Source organism: Zonotrichia leucophrys, chromosome 24, assembly GCF_028769735.1.
Source record: "Zonotrichia leucophrys gambelii isolate GWCS_2022_RI chromosome 24, RI_Zleu_2.0, whole genome shotgun sequence".
Taxonomy (NCBI): domain Eukaryota; kingdom Metazoa; phylum Chordata; class Aves; order Passeriformes; family Passerellidae; genus Zonotrichia; species Zonotrichia leucophrys.
In genome coordinates this window covers 2,528,526-2,547,785 of record NC_088193.1, presented here as the reverse complement: position 1 = coordinate 2,547,785, position 19,260 = coordinate 2,528,526, and the positions used below count along the sequence as shown (strand labels likewise).

The 19,260-nt window shown below is 44.9% G+C and overlaps 1 protein-coding gene across 3 annotated transcripts in view; it reads right to left on the bottom strand.

Annotated features, from left to right (window-relative positions):
- Window positions 1-19,260, bottom strand: part of ARHGEF12 (Rho guanine nucleotide exchange factor 12) — a 106,048-nt gene that overhangs the window by 36,407 nt on the left and 50,381 nt on the right. For all 3 annotated transcript variants that reach the window (XM_064731886.1, XM_064731887.1, XM_064731888.1), the window contains exons 5-14: window positions 12,673-12,771; window positions 10,577-10,626; window positions 9,793-9,850; window positions 7,296-7,474; window positions 6,236-6,313; window positions 5,897-6,016; window positions 4,624-4,758; window positions 3,392-3,463; window positions 1,789-1,881; window positions 72-182 (exon numbers count right to left, since the gene is read on the bottom strand). In XM_064731886.1, the coding sequence (XP_064587956.1) occupies window positions 72-182; window positions 1,789-1,881; window positions 3,392-3,463; window positions 4,624-4,758; window positions 5,897-6,016; window positions 6,236-6,313; window positions 7,296-7,474; window positions 9,793-9,850; window positions 10,577-10,626; window positions 12,673-12,771 (995 nt within the window). The remainder of the gene's footprint in view (window positions 1-71; window positions 183-1,788; window positions 1,882-3,391; window positions 3,464-4,623; window positions 4,759-5,896; window positions 6,017-6,235; window positions 6,314-7,295; window positions 7,475-9,792; window positions 9,851-10,576; window positions 10,627-12,672; window positions 12,772-19,260) is intronic.

The following is a 19,260-nucleotide window of genomic DNA, read 5'->3' as shown; positions in this document are numbered from 1 at the left end:
GCACAAATCTGGTAAATTCTGGTGAAGATGCCCCAAACGTGAGGCAGGGGAACAACGGCAGAGCTTCTCACCAGCGCTGCAGGATCGAACTGGGACACCACGTGGTGCAGCAGCACGGCCAGGTGGGCCGGGCGCGATTTCAGCAGCTCGATGTTCTGGAAGCAGCTGCACTGCCCATTGATCTGCAGGCACAGGAATTACATCTCAATTATTCAGGAATAGCAGAAAGGACGGCAAAAATAATGCAGAGGGAATATGTGGGAGCTGTGCTGCTGTAAGAAGGATTTGGGATTTCAGAAAAAGTAAAGAACGTGAAATAAATTATAAATAAATAAGGTCAAAATTAATTATAAAATCCTATAATTAATTAATTATATATGTATCTAAAAATAAATATTAATTAATTAATTTAAAAATATTTTATGTAAATATTTAATTAATTATATATAAATAAATAAATTCAAAATTAATTATAAAATTGTACAATTTAATTTTATTTAATTATAAAATTAAATATATGTATATAATTAAATTAAATTAAACATTAAATTATATATATAAATATTAAAATATATTTTATATAATATATATAATATATACATTATGTAGATTATATATAAAAATGAAAATATAATATATATATTATATATATTAAATTATATATAAATATAGAATCTATATTAAAATAAATATATAAATATTAAAAATTATATATAATTTTATATAATTATATATAATAATTATATATATAGATAAATTATAAAATTATATATATAAAATAATTATATATACTATATAGATTAATTATATATAATTAATTATATGTATAATTCATTATATATATAATATATAATCATTATATATAGATAAATTATAAAATTATATATATATAAATTTAAAATTTATTATAAAATTATATTATTTAATTTTATAATTAATTATATAGAATTTAAAAAATAATAAATTGAGGTATGGAGAAGTAAGAAAAATAACAGACTCAGAGACAGACATTGTCATAAACTCCACAAATATTTCTACTTGGAAAGATCAGCAACAACAGGAATTCCCAAATTCTTATTTCACCATACGAGGAGTACTCAGCAGTTTAGGAACAGGGGAGGAGAATTCTGGTTGGTGGAGGGAAAAAAGGCTAAAAGTCATTGCCACCTGTCAGAATTCAGGACATCCCTCTGTCTGTCCTGGACCCTGGCACAGAGCCCCAGACCCTGTGACTTTGGTTATGACCCATGGAAAAAATTACCAACCTTATATAAAAATCTGCAAGCCACAAAAGTCTAAGTAGAATAATAATCAGTTTGTTATGAGGTGAAAAATAGATTTTTTTTGGGGGGTTTTTAGAATGGGGGTTCAGGGGGCAAGATGGAGGAATCTGGGCATGTCCAGCCTTTCTCCTTCTTCTTCTTGTTCTCCACCTTCTGCTGTGATGGTGGCACTTTGGGATTGGTTTAGAGCAGAGCTCACTGTCTAAAATCCCACATAACATCAGTCCAAAACTCGTACTGGGAGTATTGGGAAGTTATGGTAAATATTGTACACGTAGTTTTTAGCATAAAAAGATAACACCACCCTGGGGCAGGCAGAGTGATTCTGTCTTGCTGAACTGACCTCAGCAGGACAGGAGAAAGAATTTTACAGATAAGAAGCAATAAACAACCTTGAGAACGAGAACTCAAGAGTTCTGACTCCTTTTTTGCCTGCTGGGCTGGGAAAAGAGAATTTCTGACACATCTGGGGGTCACTGTGAGCAGCAGAAGCCCCAGGACTCACCTGCTCCTGCTCCGTGTCAAAATCATCATCCTCTGCTCCGATGATCTGAGTCCCCACCCGGGACAGGGGACTGCCAACACTGCACTGCGAGTCCTGGGGACAGAAGGAGAAAAAGAAAAGCACAACCTTGGCATTGTCCCTCACAGGGAAACCTGGAGAGGTTCTGGTCATTGTCCCTCACAGGGAAAGCTGGAGAGGTTCTGGTCATTGTCCCTCACAGGGAAAGCTGGAGATGCTCTGATCATTGTCCCTCACAGGGAAACCTGGAGAGGTTCTGGTCATTGTCCCTCACAGGGAAAGCTGGAGAGGTTCTGATCATTGTCCCTCACTGGACAATGAGGGAAATGCAGGAAAAGCTGGAGAGGTTCTGGTCATTGTCCCTCACAGGGAAAGCTGGAGAGGTTCTGGTCATTGTCCCTCACAGGGAAAGCTGGAGAGGTTCTGGTCATTGTCCCTCACAGGGAAACCTGGAGATGCTCTGGTCATTGTCCCTCACAGGGAAAGCTGGAGATGCTCTGATCATTGTCCCTCACAAGGAAAGCTGGAGAGGTTCTGGTCATTGTCCCTCAGAGGGAAACCTGGAGAGGTTCTGGTCATTGTCCCTCACAGGGAAAGCTGGAGAGGTTCTGATCATTGTCCCTCACAGGGAAACCTGAAGAGGTTCTGATCATTGTCCCTCACAGGAGAACCTGGAGAGGTTCTGATCATTGTCCCTCACGGGGAAAACCTGGAGAGGTTCTGATCATTGTCCCTCACAGGGAAACCTGGAGAGGTTCTGATCATTGTCCCTCACAGGGAAACCTGGAGATGCTCTGATCATTGTCCCTCACAGGGAAAGCTGGAGAGGTTCTGGTCATTGTCCCTCACAGGGAAACCTGGAGAGGTTCTGATCATTGTCCCTCACAGGGAAACCTGGAGAGGTTCTGATCATTGTCCCTCAGAGGGAAAGCTGGAGAGGTTCTGGTCATTGTCCCTCACAGGGAAAGCTGGAGATGCTCTGATCATTGTCCCTCACAGGGAAAGCTGGAGAGGTTCTGGTCATTGTCCCTCACAGGGAAACCTGGAAAGGTTCTGATCATTGTAACTCTGCAAAAACTCCACCTTAAATGCCCCTCCAAAAATCCAAATATTCCCAAAGATCAAATCAGGTGCATCAAGAGCAGCTGCAGGCAGAGCCCAGTGCCATCCCTGCACAGAGGGGAAATGTGGCTTTGGGAGGAGGGCAAGGAGAACCCAGGAGTCATGCCAAGGCTGATGATGGGTTCAGACAGCTCTGCCCTTCCTCTGAGCTCCACTTGTAACCCTGCAGGTCCCAAATGAGTGAATATCCTCCAAAAAAAAGGGCTGGACTCATGATAAAACATGTGCAAGTGCTCTCCTTGCAGGCCCAGCTGTTTCACTGCTCATCAGGTATTTCTCACCTTGCTCTTAAGCTCCATAAACATTTACTCAGCTAACTAACTTTCCCTGCACCACTTTAATTGAATTTATTTTCTAAAGCAAAGTTCAGCCATGCTCCATTTAGAAAGTGGGGGAAAGCAGCAAGATTTCAATGGGACCTTTAGAGGAGGTGCTGTTGTGACATTTGATGCTTTGTACTCACAGTGTCTTGAAGCTCAGCCTTTTCTGGGCTCTCATCTGGGTAAATCCTCTCCTTCAGGCCACTGCGAGGGCTCTGGGAAAGAGGGAAGTGCAGTTCTGGTAAGTACCAGCAGATCCAGGGAAGGGAGAACTGCACTGGGCACTTTGTCAGCCACAGCAGCCAAAAACTTCTCCTTTCTCACAGGAAAAGGAGGTGTGAAAAACCAGAGTAAAATCTGTGTCCTCCATGCACAGTAAAACAAGAAAACCCCAAAACTGGAGTGAATGCAGAAGTTTGGGTCAGAAATCTGGTGACAGCAGAGCTGTAAAATCCCCAGGCCTTGGCTTTTTCCTTGCTCTCTCCACCTTTTCTCACAGCTCAGCTCTCTTCTCCCATCTGCCAGCAATGCTCTTGCTCAGCAGAGCCTTATTTGCAAAACCCACGTGCTGCTGGCTCATCTTCAGTGTGCCCAAAGGTTTTTCCAGCTCAGGCTGCTGCTTTCCAGCCTGGCTTTTCCCCATCTTTCCACTTCCCAAGGTTTCTTTCACCCCTGATCCTTTATTTTCTCAGAGCTGGATGGAAAAGCTGGAATGCTGGGTGTGCCAATCACCTGCACTGATCAAATTCCATCCCAAAACTGACAGCATGATGATTATTAGGAAGATACTTGGGAATTTTGTTGTGGCATTTATCAAACACAAGCACTGGGTGGGATCTGGTCAGATTTGCAATGTTTCAAAACAGAGCTGTGGATGCTCCATCTCACCCACCTCCCTTTCACTTCCAACTGCTGGGACAAATTTAGCTCCCACATCCTTAAGTTAATCAACAAACTCAGGCCAAATGCAAGCAGAGAGCCTCAATTCCCCTGCACTAATCAGAGAGTGGCTTAATTAAGGATCAGGCACCAAGGGAGAGCACACAGATGGATAAATCATGAGTGAGCACACCAGGAGCCTGGGCTGGAGCAGGAACTGAAGCTGATTTGGTGGAGGGAAGGATCTTCCCCTCTCCCAGGGCAAGCTTGGGTCTGAGTCACAGAGCTGCAGTTGGAATATTCCCTTCAGAGATGCTCTAATTGGCAAATGAGTTTAGAGGAACACACTGGCATCCATCTTTGTCTGGTTACAGGGATTAATGCCACGGCAATCTAATCCTGGATAAAACCCCCAAATTTATTTTCTCCCAGTCTCTAATACCAATCCAATAGAACAGGGAAATTTTTTTCCCTATGAAAATCTTTTCAGACTCACATCAGCAATGTCACTGTTGGGTCTGGAGGGGCTGTCACCACTGAAGTCCAGTTTGCTGCCGCTGTCCCCACTCTCTGCCTCGCCCTCGCTGATCTGCAGCGACTCTGACACAGACCTGGAGGACAGGACTCCATCCTGCAGAGATGAAAGCAGAATATTTCAAGAGATCATCCTTAAAAATCAACTCCTTCAAAAGCCAGGCAGCTCACATTACTCATAAAACCTTAATTTATCTAGAAAAGGCTGCAGTGCTTTTCTAACAGAAAACAACCACACGAAATTTTCAGCACTTTTAACACAGGGGAAAAGGGGAAAATGACACAGCCTAAATTCTTTTCTTTTTCAAAAGTGAAAACAAAATTGTTTAAAAAGCTTCCAAGAATGACTTAATGGGTGTATTTTAAGTTGCACTGACAGATAATAAACACATCATTGCTTGCACTTGTTCTTCAAAGCAGGTTTTTCAGAGATGAGAGCCTAGTGCAAAATGCACTCCACATTAAGATGACAGTGCCAACTTCAAATCCCAGCTGCAGAGGGAGCAGCCTGCCTGTCCCAGCAACTGCAGCTTGGGAAGACTGGACAGAGCTAAAGAATAAAGCAGGGATTTATTAAAAGGGTCTCCTCAATGGATGCACCTTGGGCAGCACAAGAGCCCAGCCAGGGCTGCACCCGAGATGAACCAAAATGGTCTCAAAATGAACCCAAGGTGAACCAAAAGGGTTTCCCAAGGTGACAACGTCCAATGAACCAATAACAAATGGTCCTAAAAGTGAACCAAAAAATGATCCCAAAATGAACTCAAGGTGAACCAAAATGGTCCCAAGATGAACCAAATGGTCCCAAAATGAACCAAGATGGACCCAAAATGAACCCAGGATGACCCAAAATGGCCCCAAAATGCACGAGCGCTCCCGGGGTCTCTCCCTGGGATCAGTTCTGCTCCATTTGCACCTTGCAGTTCATTGTCCCATTCCAGCTTTAGCCCCTGCAGTCCCACCCTGCTTGTTTTTCTCTCCCCAACCCATGGGGTTTTGTCCTGGGCTGAGATTTGGATCATTTGTCCTTGGTGCCCAGCTGGAGCAGGAATTGTTTTGTCTCCCTGCTCTGTGCTCAGAGCTCACCATCCCCTGATGTGAACCCAGACCCACACACTAAAGCAGCACAGAATGTGAAAATTATAAAACCCAAAACCTGAGGCTTGCCCAGAGCACCCTGAACCCCCTGGATTGTGCCTGGGAGCTCTCCCCAGAGCAGGCTGAGCCCAAATTACCTGGGTGCAGCCCGTGGCCTTGGAGAGCTGCTCCTGCAGCTGAGGAATGTGTTTCTTGGCCTCCTGGATCTCCTTCAGCAGGCGGGTGGAAGGGGTCCGGCTGTACTCCTCCTGCAGGTCCTGCAAAGGAATTGGTTGTGTCCTTTAAATCAACACCTGCACACCCAGAGAGCTGCCACACAAAGTCTGTTTTACTCTGACAATAAATGAATAATAATTAAATTAACAAATAACAGATAATAAATGAAGTCTGGTTTACTCTGATAATAATGAATTAAATCAACAACTCCTCTTTGCATCACTTCCCCCAGCTCTCTCCAGCCTGCACAAATCCAGTACCTGCAGCCTCTCCTGCTCCTTCTGGAGCATCTTCCTCAGAATCTCCACCTTCTGGTTGTGGACAATGTTATTCTCCTCCTAGAAGTACACAGAGATTAAGGTTGGGTTTGTTGGGCAGAAAAGCAAAATGGACATGCACATTTTTCACCCACTTCCTACAAACAGGCTCTGAAAATCTCTGTGAGAAGCAATTCAAATTTCCAACCCTATTCAGTGCATTCTTTCCTAATTTTGAACAGCTATAACAGTATAAAAAGTGTATTTCTATTATCTCAGATAGAACTGCATATTTTTACTTGCAAATTTTCAGATCTCAGCTAGAACTGCAAAATCTCAGATAGAACTGCAATTTTTTACTTGCATTTTCCTAAGTGAATAAATACCCACAGGCAGGACAACAGGAATCCCATTGCCAAATTGTTATTTCACCATACAAGCAGCACTCAGCTCCCCTGTTCCAGCTTAGGAACAGGGGAAAAGAACTCTGCTTGGTGGAGGGAAAAAAGACTAAAAGTCATTCCCACCTGCTCCTGCTCTGTGTCAAAATCATCATCCTCTGCTCCAAATTTCCAACCCTATCCTGTGTATCCTTTCTTAATTTTGAACAGGTATAACAGTGTAAAAACCTGTATTTCTATTATCTCAGATAGAACTGCATATTTTTACTGGCAACTTTTCAGATCTCAGCTAGAACTGCAAAATCTCAGATAGAACTGCAATTTTTTACTTGCATTTTCCTTAGTGAATAAATACCCACAGACAGGACAACAGGAATCCCATTGCCAAATTGTTATTTCACCATACAAGGAGCACTCAGCAGTTTAGGAACAGGGGAAGAGAATTCTGCTTGGTGGAGGGAAAAAAGACTAAAAGCCATTCCCACCTGCTCCTGCTCTGTGTCAAAATCATCATTCTTTGCTCCAATGATCTGAGTCCCCACCTGGGACAGGGGAGCTCCAACACTGGGCTGGGAAATATCCCAGTTTGCCAATTTTAAGTGTAAAAAAAAAATAATAAATTCAATCCAAACCCCCCCCCCGAGTCCATTTGTCCACCTTACCCCCATGAGCACCGGGCTGGTGATCCTCTCTGCATTCCCTGACGTGCCAGGCGAGTGCGGGGATGCCATGATGGGAGACATATGCCCAAAAGCTGCCAGGTCCACGTCAGAATCCGCCAGGGGGATCTGGGGCGACCCTGGAGGGCGCCCCTGGACAGTGAGAGCTACATAGGAGCCCGCTGTGGGGACACAGGGACAGGCACAGGTCACACACACACACACGGGGACATTGCCACAGTCATTGATTTCCCTCACTCCACAGACACAACTCACACCGTTCCTCCTCCAAACTGAGCCCGAGAGCACTGCCTGCTTCAGAAATCCCTGATGTTCCAAAAACTCCCATGAGAATCAGCCCTTATAAAGCAAGCAGCCAAATTTCCAACCCAGCAGGTTAAATTTGCAGGGCGCGCACACAAAATAAACCACCAGCACCTCCTTCCTCATAGAAGAAAATCCACCAGGAAGGAATTTCTTGTAGTAATGCAGGTATCACACAGAAATGCACACTAAGTGCCTGCCCAGCTATGGTGTTTAAGGTGGAAATATCTCCTTCCTTATAGAAGAAAATTCACCAGGAACATATTTCACACAGAAATCACCAAGTTCAGCCAGCTGTGGTGTTAAGGTGAAATATCTCCTTCCTCATAGAAGAAAATCCACCAGGAAGGAATTTCTTGCAGAGCTGTGCAGGTATCACACAGAAATGCACACTAAATGCCTGCCCAACTATTTTATTTAAGGTGAAAATACCTCCTTCCTCATAGAAGAAAATCCACCAGGAACATATTTCACACAGAAATCACACAAGTTCATGCCCAGCTGTGGTGTTTAAGGTGGAAATATCTTCTTCCTTATAGAAGAAAATTCACCAGGAAGGAATTTCTTGTAGAGCTGTGCAGGCATCACACAGCAATGCACAGTAAGTGCTGCACAGCTGCTGCATTTAAGAGATACCACATTTAAGAAAATTTAAAATATCTCCTTCCTCATAGAAGAAAATCCACCAGGAAGGAATTTCTTGTAGTAATGCAGGCATCACACAGCAGTGCACAGTAAGTGTCTGCCCAGCTGTGGTTTTTAAGGTGGAAATACCTCCTTCCTCATAGAAGAAAATCCACCAGGAACATATTTCACACAGAAATCACACTAAGTGCCTGCCCAGCTGTTGTATTTAAGGTTGAAATATCTCTTTCCTCATAGAAGAAAATCCACCAAGAAGGAATTTCTTGTAGTGCTGTGCAGGCATCACACAACAGTGCACAGTAAGTGCCTGCCCAGCTGTGGTATTTAATCCAATTTAATGAATTTATTTCACCTTAATGAAGGTGGAAATATCTCTTTCCTCATAGAAGAAAATCCACCAGGAAGGAATTTCTTGTAGTAATGCAGGTATCACACAGAAATGCACACTAAATGCCTGCCCAACTATTTTATTTAAGGTGAAAATACCCCCTTCCTCATAGAAGAAAATCCACCAGGAACATATTTCACACAGAAATCACACAAGTTCATGCCCAGCTGTGGTGGTTAAGGTGGAAATATCTCCTTCCTTATAGAAGAAAATTCACCAGGAAGGAATTTCTTGTAGAGCTGTGCAGGCATCACACAGCAATGCACAGTAAGTGCTGCACAGCTGCTGCATTTAAGAGATACCACATTTAAGAAAATTTAAGTGTTTAAGAAAATATCTCCTTCCTCATAGGAGAAAACCCACAAGGAAAGTGTTTTCTGTAGCGCTGTGCAGCATCACACACAAATGCAGTTAAGTGCCTGCACAGCTGTGGTGTTTAAGGTGGAAATATCTTCTTCCTCATGGAAGAAAATCCACCAGGAAGGAATTTCTTGAAGAGCTGTGCAGGCATCACACAGAAATGCACACTGAGTGCCTGCCCAGCTGTGGTTTTTAAGGTGGAAATATCTCCTTCCTCATAGAAGAAAATCCACCAGGAACATATTTCACACAGAAATCACACTAAGTGCCTGCCCAGCTGTTGTATTTAAGGTTGAAATATCTCCTTCCTCATAGATCAAAATCCAACACCAGGAAGGAATTTCTTGTAGAGCTGTGCAGGCATCACACAACAGTGCACAGTAAGTGCTGCACAGCTGTGGCATTTAATCCAATTTAATGAATTTATTTCACCTTAATTAAGGTGGAAATATCTCCTTCCTCATAGAAGAAAATCCACCAGGAACATATTTCCTGCAGTGCTGTGCAGACATCACACAGAAATGCACAGTAAGTGCTGCCCAGTTGTGATATTTAAGGTGAAATAAAACACCCAAGCAGGGTTTGGTGGCAATTCCAACATTAAGTTAAGGAGAAGCTACAGGAGAATGTATCAGCCTAAATTCAGGATGTCAAAACCATTTCAATTTCACTTCCCAGTTTCACGCACTCCTGGAGCTCTCAGCATTGGCCTCACCCTTGGCAGGGCCCTGGAAATGATGCCTGGCACACTTTGCAGGTGACAGAAGTGCCACCTTTACTTACACTTGATCAGCTTGACCACCTCCAAATGGTTCGAGTGCGTTACCAGAGTCCCGTTCACCTGGCAGGGAGCAGAGAAAATTCAGTGTTTGGCTCCTGGCTTCCAAGCAATTCCACACATTCCAGAAGAACAGCAGCATTTTCTTCTCCCCCATCTCCATTACTGCCTCTTTCAAGACATTACCAGATAAATGATTTATCCTTCCAACAGTTTATCTCAGTGAGCAGAGCTCTGCAAAAGGAAAACTGTGCACACACCAGAAGAACTCAAGCAGGCAGACAAACAAAAAAAGGGCAATCCATCTCTGCCTGGGCAGGAAAACAACAGGGTAGCTAATTTAATTCATTAATTTCAATGCCTGCTTGCAATCCCAGCTCCATCTGTGTCAGGAGCTGCTGCAGCATTTTGCAGCAATAGTTTACAGAGTCTTTTAAGTCACTGACTTGATTTCTTACTTGCTTGGGACTAAAAAAGAACATGGATGTGGGAGCAGTTAGGGGAGAAAACAACAATTCAGGCAGGCTGTTTATTTACAGATCATTATTAACAACTCTGCTTTCCTTCTCTTCCCTGCCATTTCTGCTTTTATTGTATTTGTGATATTTGAGCCTGGCAGGATGCAGAATTTGTCCATAAAATTCTGAAATGAGGATCTGGAGGAGAGTCAGAACACTGGAGCTTAAACCATTCCTAATGCAAACACATCAATGTTTTGGGGTTTTTTTTCAGAAAAAGAGCTCATTTAAGACAAAGGATCCATTTCTCTCCCCATTTCAAAGTCCTTACCTTGATAATTCTATCACCTGTCTGCACTCCAGCCCGCATGGCTGCTCCATCTGGAGAGACAAGAAATCACTCAGTTCCCGTTTCAGTACAATCATTTAGAGCAAAAATGGTTTTATGACTTCTGTAAAACATCCAAAATACTCCTGCACTCAGCCAAGCTTCCTCTCTCAGTAAAATCTCTGGGTCCAGAGCACTTTTGCTTTCATCTGGCACTGGATACACCAGGACATGATCCCACCACGTCCCACAGAGCCATTTCCTCCCTGGGATGCTCCAAAGCCACCAGATCCCAGATGAACCAGGCCAGAAAAGACCTCTGAGATCACCAAGTCCACCCTGTGACCTGACACCTCCTCATCACCTAAACCATGGCACCAGTGCCACGTCCAGGCTTGTTTTAATCACATCCAAGGACGGTGACTCCATCCCATCCCTGGGCAGGTGATTCCAGTGCCCAATCCCTCTTCCAGTGAAGAATTTTCCCCTGATGTCCAACCTAAACTTCCCCTGGCACAGCTTAGGGCTGTGTCCTCTCATTCCCTCAGTGGCCGAAGATTGAGAGGAATAAACTCACTGCTCAATCCTGACCTTGCACTTCCCTTCCCAAGCTGCAGCAGGAATCTGGGAGTTTTCTGCTGCAGCTCAGAGCCATTTCCAGGATGTCCTGGCAGGTTTGGGGGCTGCTCTCACCTTCCTTGACACTGAAAGCAGTGCCAGATCCTTTGCACATCCCTTCCCAAGCTGCAGCCACCCCACCTGGCAGGAACCTGGGAGTTTTCTGCTCCAGCTCAGAGCTATTTCCAGGAGTTTGGGAGTTTTCTGCTGCAGCCATTTCCAGGATGTCCTGGCAGGTTTGGGAGCTGCTCTCACCTTCCTCGACACTAAAAGGAGTGCCACATCCCCCCCAAACTGCAGCCACCACACCTGGCAGGAATTTGGGAGTTTTCTGCTGCAGCTCAGAGCCATTTCCAGGATGTCCTGGCAGGTTTGGGAGCTGCTCTCACCTTCCTTGACACTGAAAGGAGCACCACATCCCTTGCAATCCCTTCCCAAACTGCAGCCACCCCACCTGGGGTGTTTGGGAGTTTTCTGCACCAGCTCAGTGCCATTTCCAGGAGTCTGGGAGTTTTCTGCCCCAGCTCAGAGCCATTTCCAGGAGGTCCTGGCAGGTTTGGGGGCTGCTCTCACCTTCCTTGACACTGAAAGCAGTGCCACATCCCTCCCCAAACTGCAGCCACCCCAACTGGAGTGTTTGGGAGTTTTCTGCTGCAGCTCAGAGCCATTTCCAGGAGGTCCTGGCAGGTTTGGGGGCTGCTCTCACCTTCCTTGACACTGAAAGCAGTGCCACATCCCTTGCAATCCCTTCCCAAGCTGCAGCCACCCCACCTGGCATGAATCTGGGAGTTTTCTGCCCCAGCTCACAGTCATTTCCAGGAGTTTGGGAGTTTTCTGCTCCAGCCCAGAGCAACTTTCAGGATGGCCATAGCAGTTAGGGGGCTGCTCTCACCTTCCTTGACACTGAAAGGAGCACCACATCCCTTGCAATCCCTTCCCAAACTGCAGCCACTCCACCTGGGGTGTTTGGGAGTTTTCTGCTGCAGCTCAGAGCCATTTCCAGGATGTCCTGGCAGGTTTGGGAGCTGCTCTCACCTTCCTTGACACTGAAAGGAGCACCACATCCTTTGCACATCCCTCCCCAAACTGCAGCCACCCCACCTGGCATGAATCTGGGAGTTTTCTGCTCCAGCTCAGAGCTATTTCCAGGAGTTTGGGAGTTTTCTGCTCCAGCTCAGAGCCATTTCCAGGATGGCCTGGCAGGTTTGGGGGCTGCTCTCACCTTCCTCGACACTAAAAGGAGTGCCACATCCCTCCCCAAACTGCAGCCACCCCACCTGGCAGGAACCTGGGAGTTTTCTGCTCCAGCCCAGAGCCATTTCCAGGATGTCCTGGCAGGTTGCACATCCCTTCCCAAGCTGCAGCAGGAATTTGGGAGTTTTCTGCTGCAGCTCAGAGCCATTTCCAGGAGTTTGGGAGTTTTCTGCTGCAGCTCAGAGCCATTTCCAGGAGGTCCTGGCAGGTTTGGGGGCTGCTCTCACCTTCCTTGACAGACTGCACGAAGACGGGGTTGTCCCCGCTGACCGTCAGCCCGAAGCCGTTCTCATCCCGCTGGATCACCACACACCTCTGCACCAGGCCTGGGGACACGGGGGCACCACAGGGAGGGCAACACACAGAGACACAAGCCAGGCATCAGTCCAAAACCTTATCCTCCCAGATAATCACACAGAGCTCAAAGGAACGGGGACAACACGGCACAGAGGAGAGACAGGAACAGGGCGGCAGTCCAGAAATGGAGAGGGATGTCAAGACAGGTCAAGCTTATTGCTCCAGCTACACAAAACAGAGATGCAGACAGCTCTGGCACATCAGAAACAACCTGAGGGAAAAGCAGCTTGTAAAGAAGAGCAGCAGTACCCACACCAATGAGCAGGATTTCTTTCATTTGCATTAAGAGTTCAGGAAAACCTCACAGGTTCTGCAGGCTGCTCTAAAACAGAAGCACAAATCCCTCAGAGTAATATGAGATGGGTTGGGCTAAAACAGATTTATTGATCAGGAAAATTCTCACAATTCTCAGCCAAAATCTCCTCCTGGGGCACCTTCTGCTCCAGGTGAAATGTTGCACAGAGCCAGAACAGCAGAGGTGAGTAAGTACAAGCCACATTTAACTGTCCTGAGCAGGATTTCTGAAATAAAGACCAGTCCAGGGCCAAAATCCCAGGAGATGAGTTTGAATGTGCCCCTCCTTTAATCTGCTGTGAGACACCAAAGACAACTTGTTTTGTTCCCTGGTATACTCAGCATAACGTGAACACAAATGCAGAGATAAATTCATTGAGTAGGGGCAGCATTTGGACCAGGTGGAATGCCAGGGATGTCTTTTGTTCCCCTGGAAATGGAACAAGGGAAAGACAAAGCAGTCCTGGCATATTCCCAGGAGCAGCTGCAGAAATCCTCCCACAATGGAGCCCTCATCCTGAAAAGTGACTTCAGGAACTCTGGAAATGTTTTCCAGGGTGATTTCCATCACCTTTATTTCTAACAGCTTGCTTTGCTTTTCTATTTCTAAAGGCACAGCAGGCAAAATTCCTGCACTGGCACCTCGAGCAAGGAATCAGAGCTGTCCCAAACCAGATTCCAGAAGTGCAGCAGTTTTGTTTGGTGTGCAGGGAACAGGGGGAAGTGGGGAGATGCTGTCCCAGCCAGACTGGCTTTTCTGGAATGAGCTTTAAGGTAGGAATGGGAGCAGAGCAGGGAGTGATCCCCTGGCTCTCGCTGCTCCCAAACCTCCTCTCACTCCATGGAAATGAGCAGCCCCAAGAGCCAACGCTGCCTGCCCAGCCAGTCCTGCCCTCCTCCAGCGTGGCACCACTGAAAATGGGTGTGGGAGCAGTGGAAAAAAATATTCCAGGGCTTCTGCAGCGCCATCACATCCCAGGAATCGCCCTCCTGCCAACAAAGCAGGGAGAGCTGCTGGGGAGGGCATGGGAAGGAAAATGAGGAAAATCCCCCCACCTTTCACCCCTGTGCACAGGGAGCAGAGGAAGGAGCCTCTCCCTCTGCACCTCCCCTGCTTTTACATGACCAAAGCTGCTTGAAGTCTCACTTCCCAAGAATGCTGCCCGGGGCTGGGGTGTGGGAATTGGTGCTGTTGGAGAGGAGCAGCTCCTGAGCAAGGCACCAAACCCAGCTCTTCACTCACAAGGACTGGCCTTGGTTAAAGGGTAGCTAATTTAATTTAATTCATTTCAATGTCTGAAACTAAGTCTGCTCTGCCACTGGGTTTCTTTTTCTCCAGGAGAAATAATCCTTGGATTTACTGATGAGCTTCCTCTGATGCCAAAGCAGTGCCCACACCACATAAACTGACCTGGCAGAACTGACCTGGCAGAGAATAACTAGATTTAATTAAAGTTTATTCAAGTTAAACTCTTCAGTCCACAAGCTTCAGTTTCACCCAAGACCACCTCGTAAATTCAGAATGGAGAAACAACTGGAATTAGGACAACTCGAGCTGAAATTAGTCTGTAATTGGTTTTTCCTGTACTTGTTTTCTTCAGATAAGGGACACTTAACCCTTCTCCTAATCCAATATAAAAGGCTGGAATGAGGTGGAGGAGATAGCACACTTGACAGAGACACACTTTAGAGTGATTTTAATGAAGTTATCTGGAAGTTTTCTGGAGATAACACAGTGACCTGCAGAACTAGATCGGCTCTGATAGCACTCCCTGCCTGAAGCAACCTTCAAGTGCTTTTACTCTGCTCATTTTGAAATATCCCACCAGGATATCTCACGTTTTCCAGCTGAAACTCAGTGAGAATTACAAAGTCATCAGATTTCATCATTGATAGTAGTCAAAATAAAATTAATTATCTTATTCCCATTTTTGTTTTCCTTAACAGTATCCTTATGTTATGAAGTGAAGAGACATCACTTAACTATGCTTCAAAATCAGTCTCTGTTTGTGTCTGGAGTGGATTCCTAAAATTCTGGAGGAAAAATCATCAATTTTAATGTTTTCTGTCCTCATGGAGATGTAAATTCCCCCAAACTCACTCCAGCCAGGAGGACAACAAAGCAGCCAAAGCCGTGCTGGCGTTGAAGAGGTTAAAATGAAAAGTGAAAGCAGAGAGAAAAGCTGCAAGGAAAGCTGAGAGGAGCTTCAGTAGGTGGCACTCGTCCCTCTCCCTTCCCCAGGAGCTCCTTGGGACGGTGGAAGGACAAAGTCTGCGCTTCTCAAGGTCACTGACACCCCAGGGCCAAAATAATCGTCCCAAACAGCCTGGCCAGGCACATCTGGGCTGCCCAACAGCTTCTCTGGGAAGCTCCTTTTTCTTTTTTCTCTTCCCTACATCCTATTGGGAAGTTACTGAACAATACAGGAATTTCTTTAGCAACAAACAGAGCAGGGGTTCACTCTAAAAACCTGACAGAGAGGATGGAGAGACCAGGATGGACCAGGCTGGGGGCAAGATGGGCCACTGGAGGCTGTCTTTGCCCATGGAATGGTTGGAAAAAATCAATTTTTAAGGATTTTTCTACCTCAAACCAGCCTGGGATTCCTACACTGTCCCTGTCCATGGAATGATTGGAACAAAATCATTTTTAAGGATTCTTCCACCCCAAACCAGCCTGGGAGTCCTACACTGTTCCCAACCATAGAATGATTGGAAAAAAATAATTTTTAAGGATTCTTCCAACCCAAATCAGCCTGGGAGTTCTACACTATTCCCAACCATGGAAGGGTTGGAACAAAAATAATTTTTAAGGATTTTTCCACCTCAAACCAGCCTGGGATTCCTACACTGCTCCCAACCATGGAATGGTTGAAACAAAATAAATTTTAAAGATTCTCCTATTCCAAACCAGCCTGAGAGTCCTACACTGTTCCCAGCTATGGAGTGCTTGGAACAAAAATCATTTTTAAGGATTCTTCCAACCCAAATCAGCCTGGGAGTCCTACACTGTTCCCAACCATGGAATGATTGGAAAAAAATCATTTTTAAGGATTCTTCCAACCCAAATCAGCCTGGGAGTTCCACACTATTCCCAACCATGGAAGGGTTGGAACAAAAATAATTTTTAAGGATTTTTCCACCTCAAACCAGCCTGGGATTCCTACACTGTTCCCAACCATGGAATGGTTGAAACAAAATAAATTTTAAAGATTCTCCTACTCCAAACCAGCCTGAGAGTCCTACACTGTTCCCAGCTATGGATGTCGAACAAAAATATTTTTATGATTCTTCCACCCCAAAGCAGCCTGGGAGTCCATACCCCTGGTTCCAAGCCTAGTAGAGCAATGATTGGAATAAAAATCATTTTTAAAGATTCTCCCAACCCAAACCAGCCTGAGAGTCCTACACCATTCCCAACCATGGAAGGGTTGGAACAAAAATAATTTTTAAGGATTCTTCCAACCCAAACCAGCCTGGGATTCCTACACTGTCCCTGTCCATGGAATTATTGGAAAAAAAATAATTTTTAAGGATTCTTCCAACCCAAATCAGCCTGGGAGTTCTACACTATTCCCAACCATGGAATGGTTGAGACAAAATAAATTTTAAAGATTCTCCTATTCCAAACCAGCCTGAGAGTTCCCACTGTTCCCAACCATGGAATGGTCGGAACAAAAATAATTTTTGATGATTCTCCCACCCCAAAGCAGCCTGGGATTCCATGGGATGTGAATTCCATCTCCCAAGTCCAGTCCAAGCCTGGAGCTGAGATTTGGGAACCAAAACCTCCCCTGGGGGCATGAGGCCACCATAGGAAAATGCAGTTTAATAGAGGGATTTGAAATGAATCATTCCATAAACAGAAAAACCCCAAACCCCTTGGGGTTTTGAGAGAGGCTGAATGTTTCACTTCATTTGGGAAGCTTTTTGTCCATAAAATATTGTCAGAAATGCTGCTCCACAAGGATAAACAGAGCTTTTGTAGAGGGAAATTTCTCTGCAAAAATGGAGGCCACAACATAAAGACACAAAGCAGGAAAGGACTGCAAAAAAAACTCCATGGAGAGTAAATTTCAATTTCAAAACATCTCAAATCTGAAATTTCAAAACAAAACCCAAAAAATTTAACACAAAGTTGGAGAAAATATGTGAAAGAGTTTGTGTCAAGTCCAGGCTAATATTTAGGCCAGAAATCGATGACTGCTAAACATAAAGGAAGATATTTTTGGAGAGCAATGAAGTTGTGAGGAAAAGGAAAGAGAAGCTGATGCCTCACCTACCACGCTGAAGGGTAAATTCAGTTTGAAGTTCATTTAAGAGATGAAAATGCTACTTTGAGCAAAAGATATTAAATATCATGGGGGATCATGGCACTAATTAGCAAATTACAGCATAACAAACTACACTCATTCTCTCTCCTGATAACCTGAATTTTGTCGAATATACAAAGGTGAGGTGGTTGAGTTAATGAATGAAGAGCTGAGAGTTTTATATCGCTATAAATTAATTTCTTTACATTAGAACAATTCCCTCCATGACCACTCTGTCCCTTCAAGCCACTCACACACTTCAGGAAATTCTGGCTTCTGAATTAAAAATTTCATTCTCTCTCCTGATAACCTGAATTCTGTTGAGTATACAAAGGTGAGATGGTTGGGTTTATGAATGAAAGAGAGAGCTGAGAGTTTTATGTCACTATAAATTAATTTCTTTACATGAGAACAATTCCCTCCATGACCACTCTGCCCTTCAAGCCACTCACATACTTCAGGAAACTCTGACTTCTGAATTAAAAATTTCATTCTCTCTCCTGATAACCTGAATTTTGTCGAATATACAAAGGTGAGGTGGTTGAGTTAATGAATGAAAGAGAGAGCTGAGAGTTTTATGTCACTATAAATTAATTTCTTTACATTAGAGCAATTCCCTCCATGACCACTCTGCCCCTTCAAGCCACTCACACACTTCAGGAAATTCTGGCTCCTGAATTAAAAATTTCAAGAGGTGAGAACAAACAGCCACCAAAGCCACTCCTCTCTTCCTGCTGTCACTCCAGCCCTCCCCATTATTCCCTTTCCAGCCCCCATCCAGTCAGCAGAGAGGAAAATATCAGTACAGTGTTTCTACTTGGAGGGCTTGGAATAGTTTGGTGCCTTCCAAAGCAAACAGCAGAGCCCTGCACACATTCCAGAGGAACCTGGGAAAAGCAGACAAAAGGCAGGGCAGGGCAGGAAGGATGAGTGGGAGCTGCTCCCAGGGATCCTGGGCACGGGGACAGCATCTGCAGGAAGCCTGGGGGAAGTCAGATCATGTTAGGAAGTTCTGTTTGCTTCTGGGCAGTCCAAACTCACATGAGGAAGTTCTGTTTGGTTCTGGGCAGTCAGAGCTCCCATTAGGAAGTTCTGTTTGTTTCTGGGAAGTCAGAGCTCCCATTAGGAAGTTCTGTTTGTTTCTGGGAAGTCAAAATTCCCTTTAGGAAGTTCTGTTTGTTTCTAGGAAGTCAGAGCTCATGCACAGGAAGTTCTGGCTTTTTTTTTTGGGAAGTCAAAACTCCCATTAGAAAGTTCCATTTGGTTCTGGGCAGTCAAAATTCACATTAGGAAGTTCTGTTTTGTTCTAGGAAGTCAAAACTTCCATTAGGAAGTTCTGTTTGTTTCTGGGAAGTCAGAGCTCATGCACAGGAAGTTCTGGTTTTTTTGGGAAGTCAAAACTCCCATTAGGAAATTCTGTTTGATCTGGGAAGTCAAAACTCCCATTAGGAAGTTCTGCTTGTTTCCAGACAGTCAGAGCTCCCATCAGGAAGTTCTGTTTGCTTCTGGGAAGTCAAAATTCACATTAGGAAGTTCTGTTTTGTTCTAGGAAGTCAAAATTCCCATTAGGAAGTTCTGTTTGGTTCCAGACAGTCAGAGCTCCCATCAGGAAGTTCTGTTTGGTTCTGGCACTGCCAGGCTGGGGCAGAGGGACAAACACAGATGTCCCAGCCAACGTCTCCTGTCATTAACCCTCAGCACTCTGTGGGGAAGCAGCACCAGGCAGACACGAGCACAGGGCTCTGGTTCTCCTGGCTGAGCCGATTTCACAGCCCCAGAATCAGCCCCCAGTCCCTGCTGCTCCCTGGGAGGGTGGCAGCAGCAATGACAAGCCGCAGCAAGCCAGCTCTC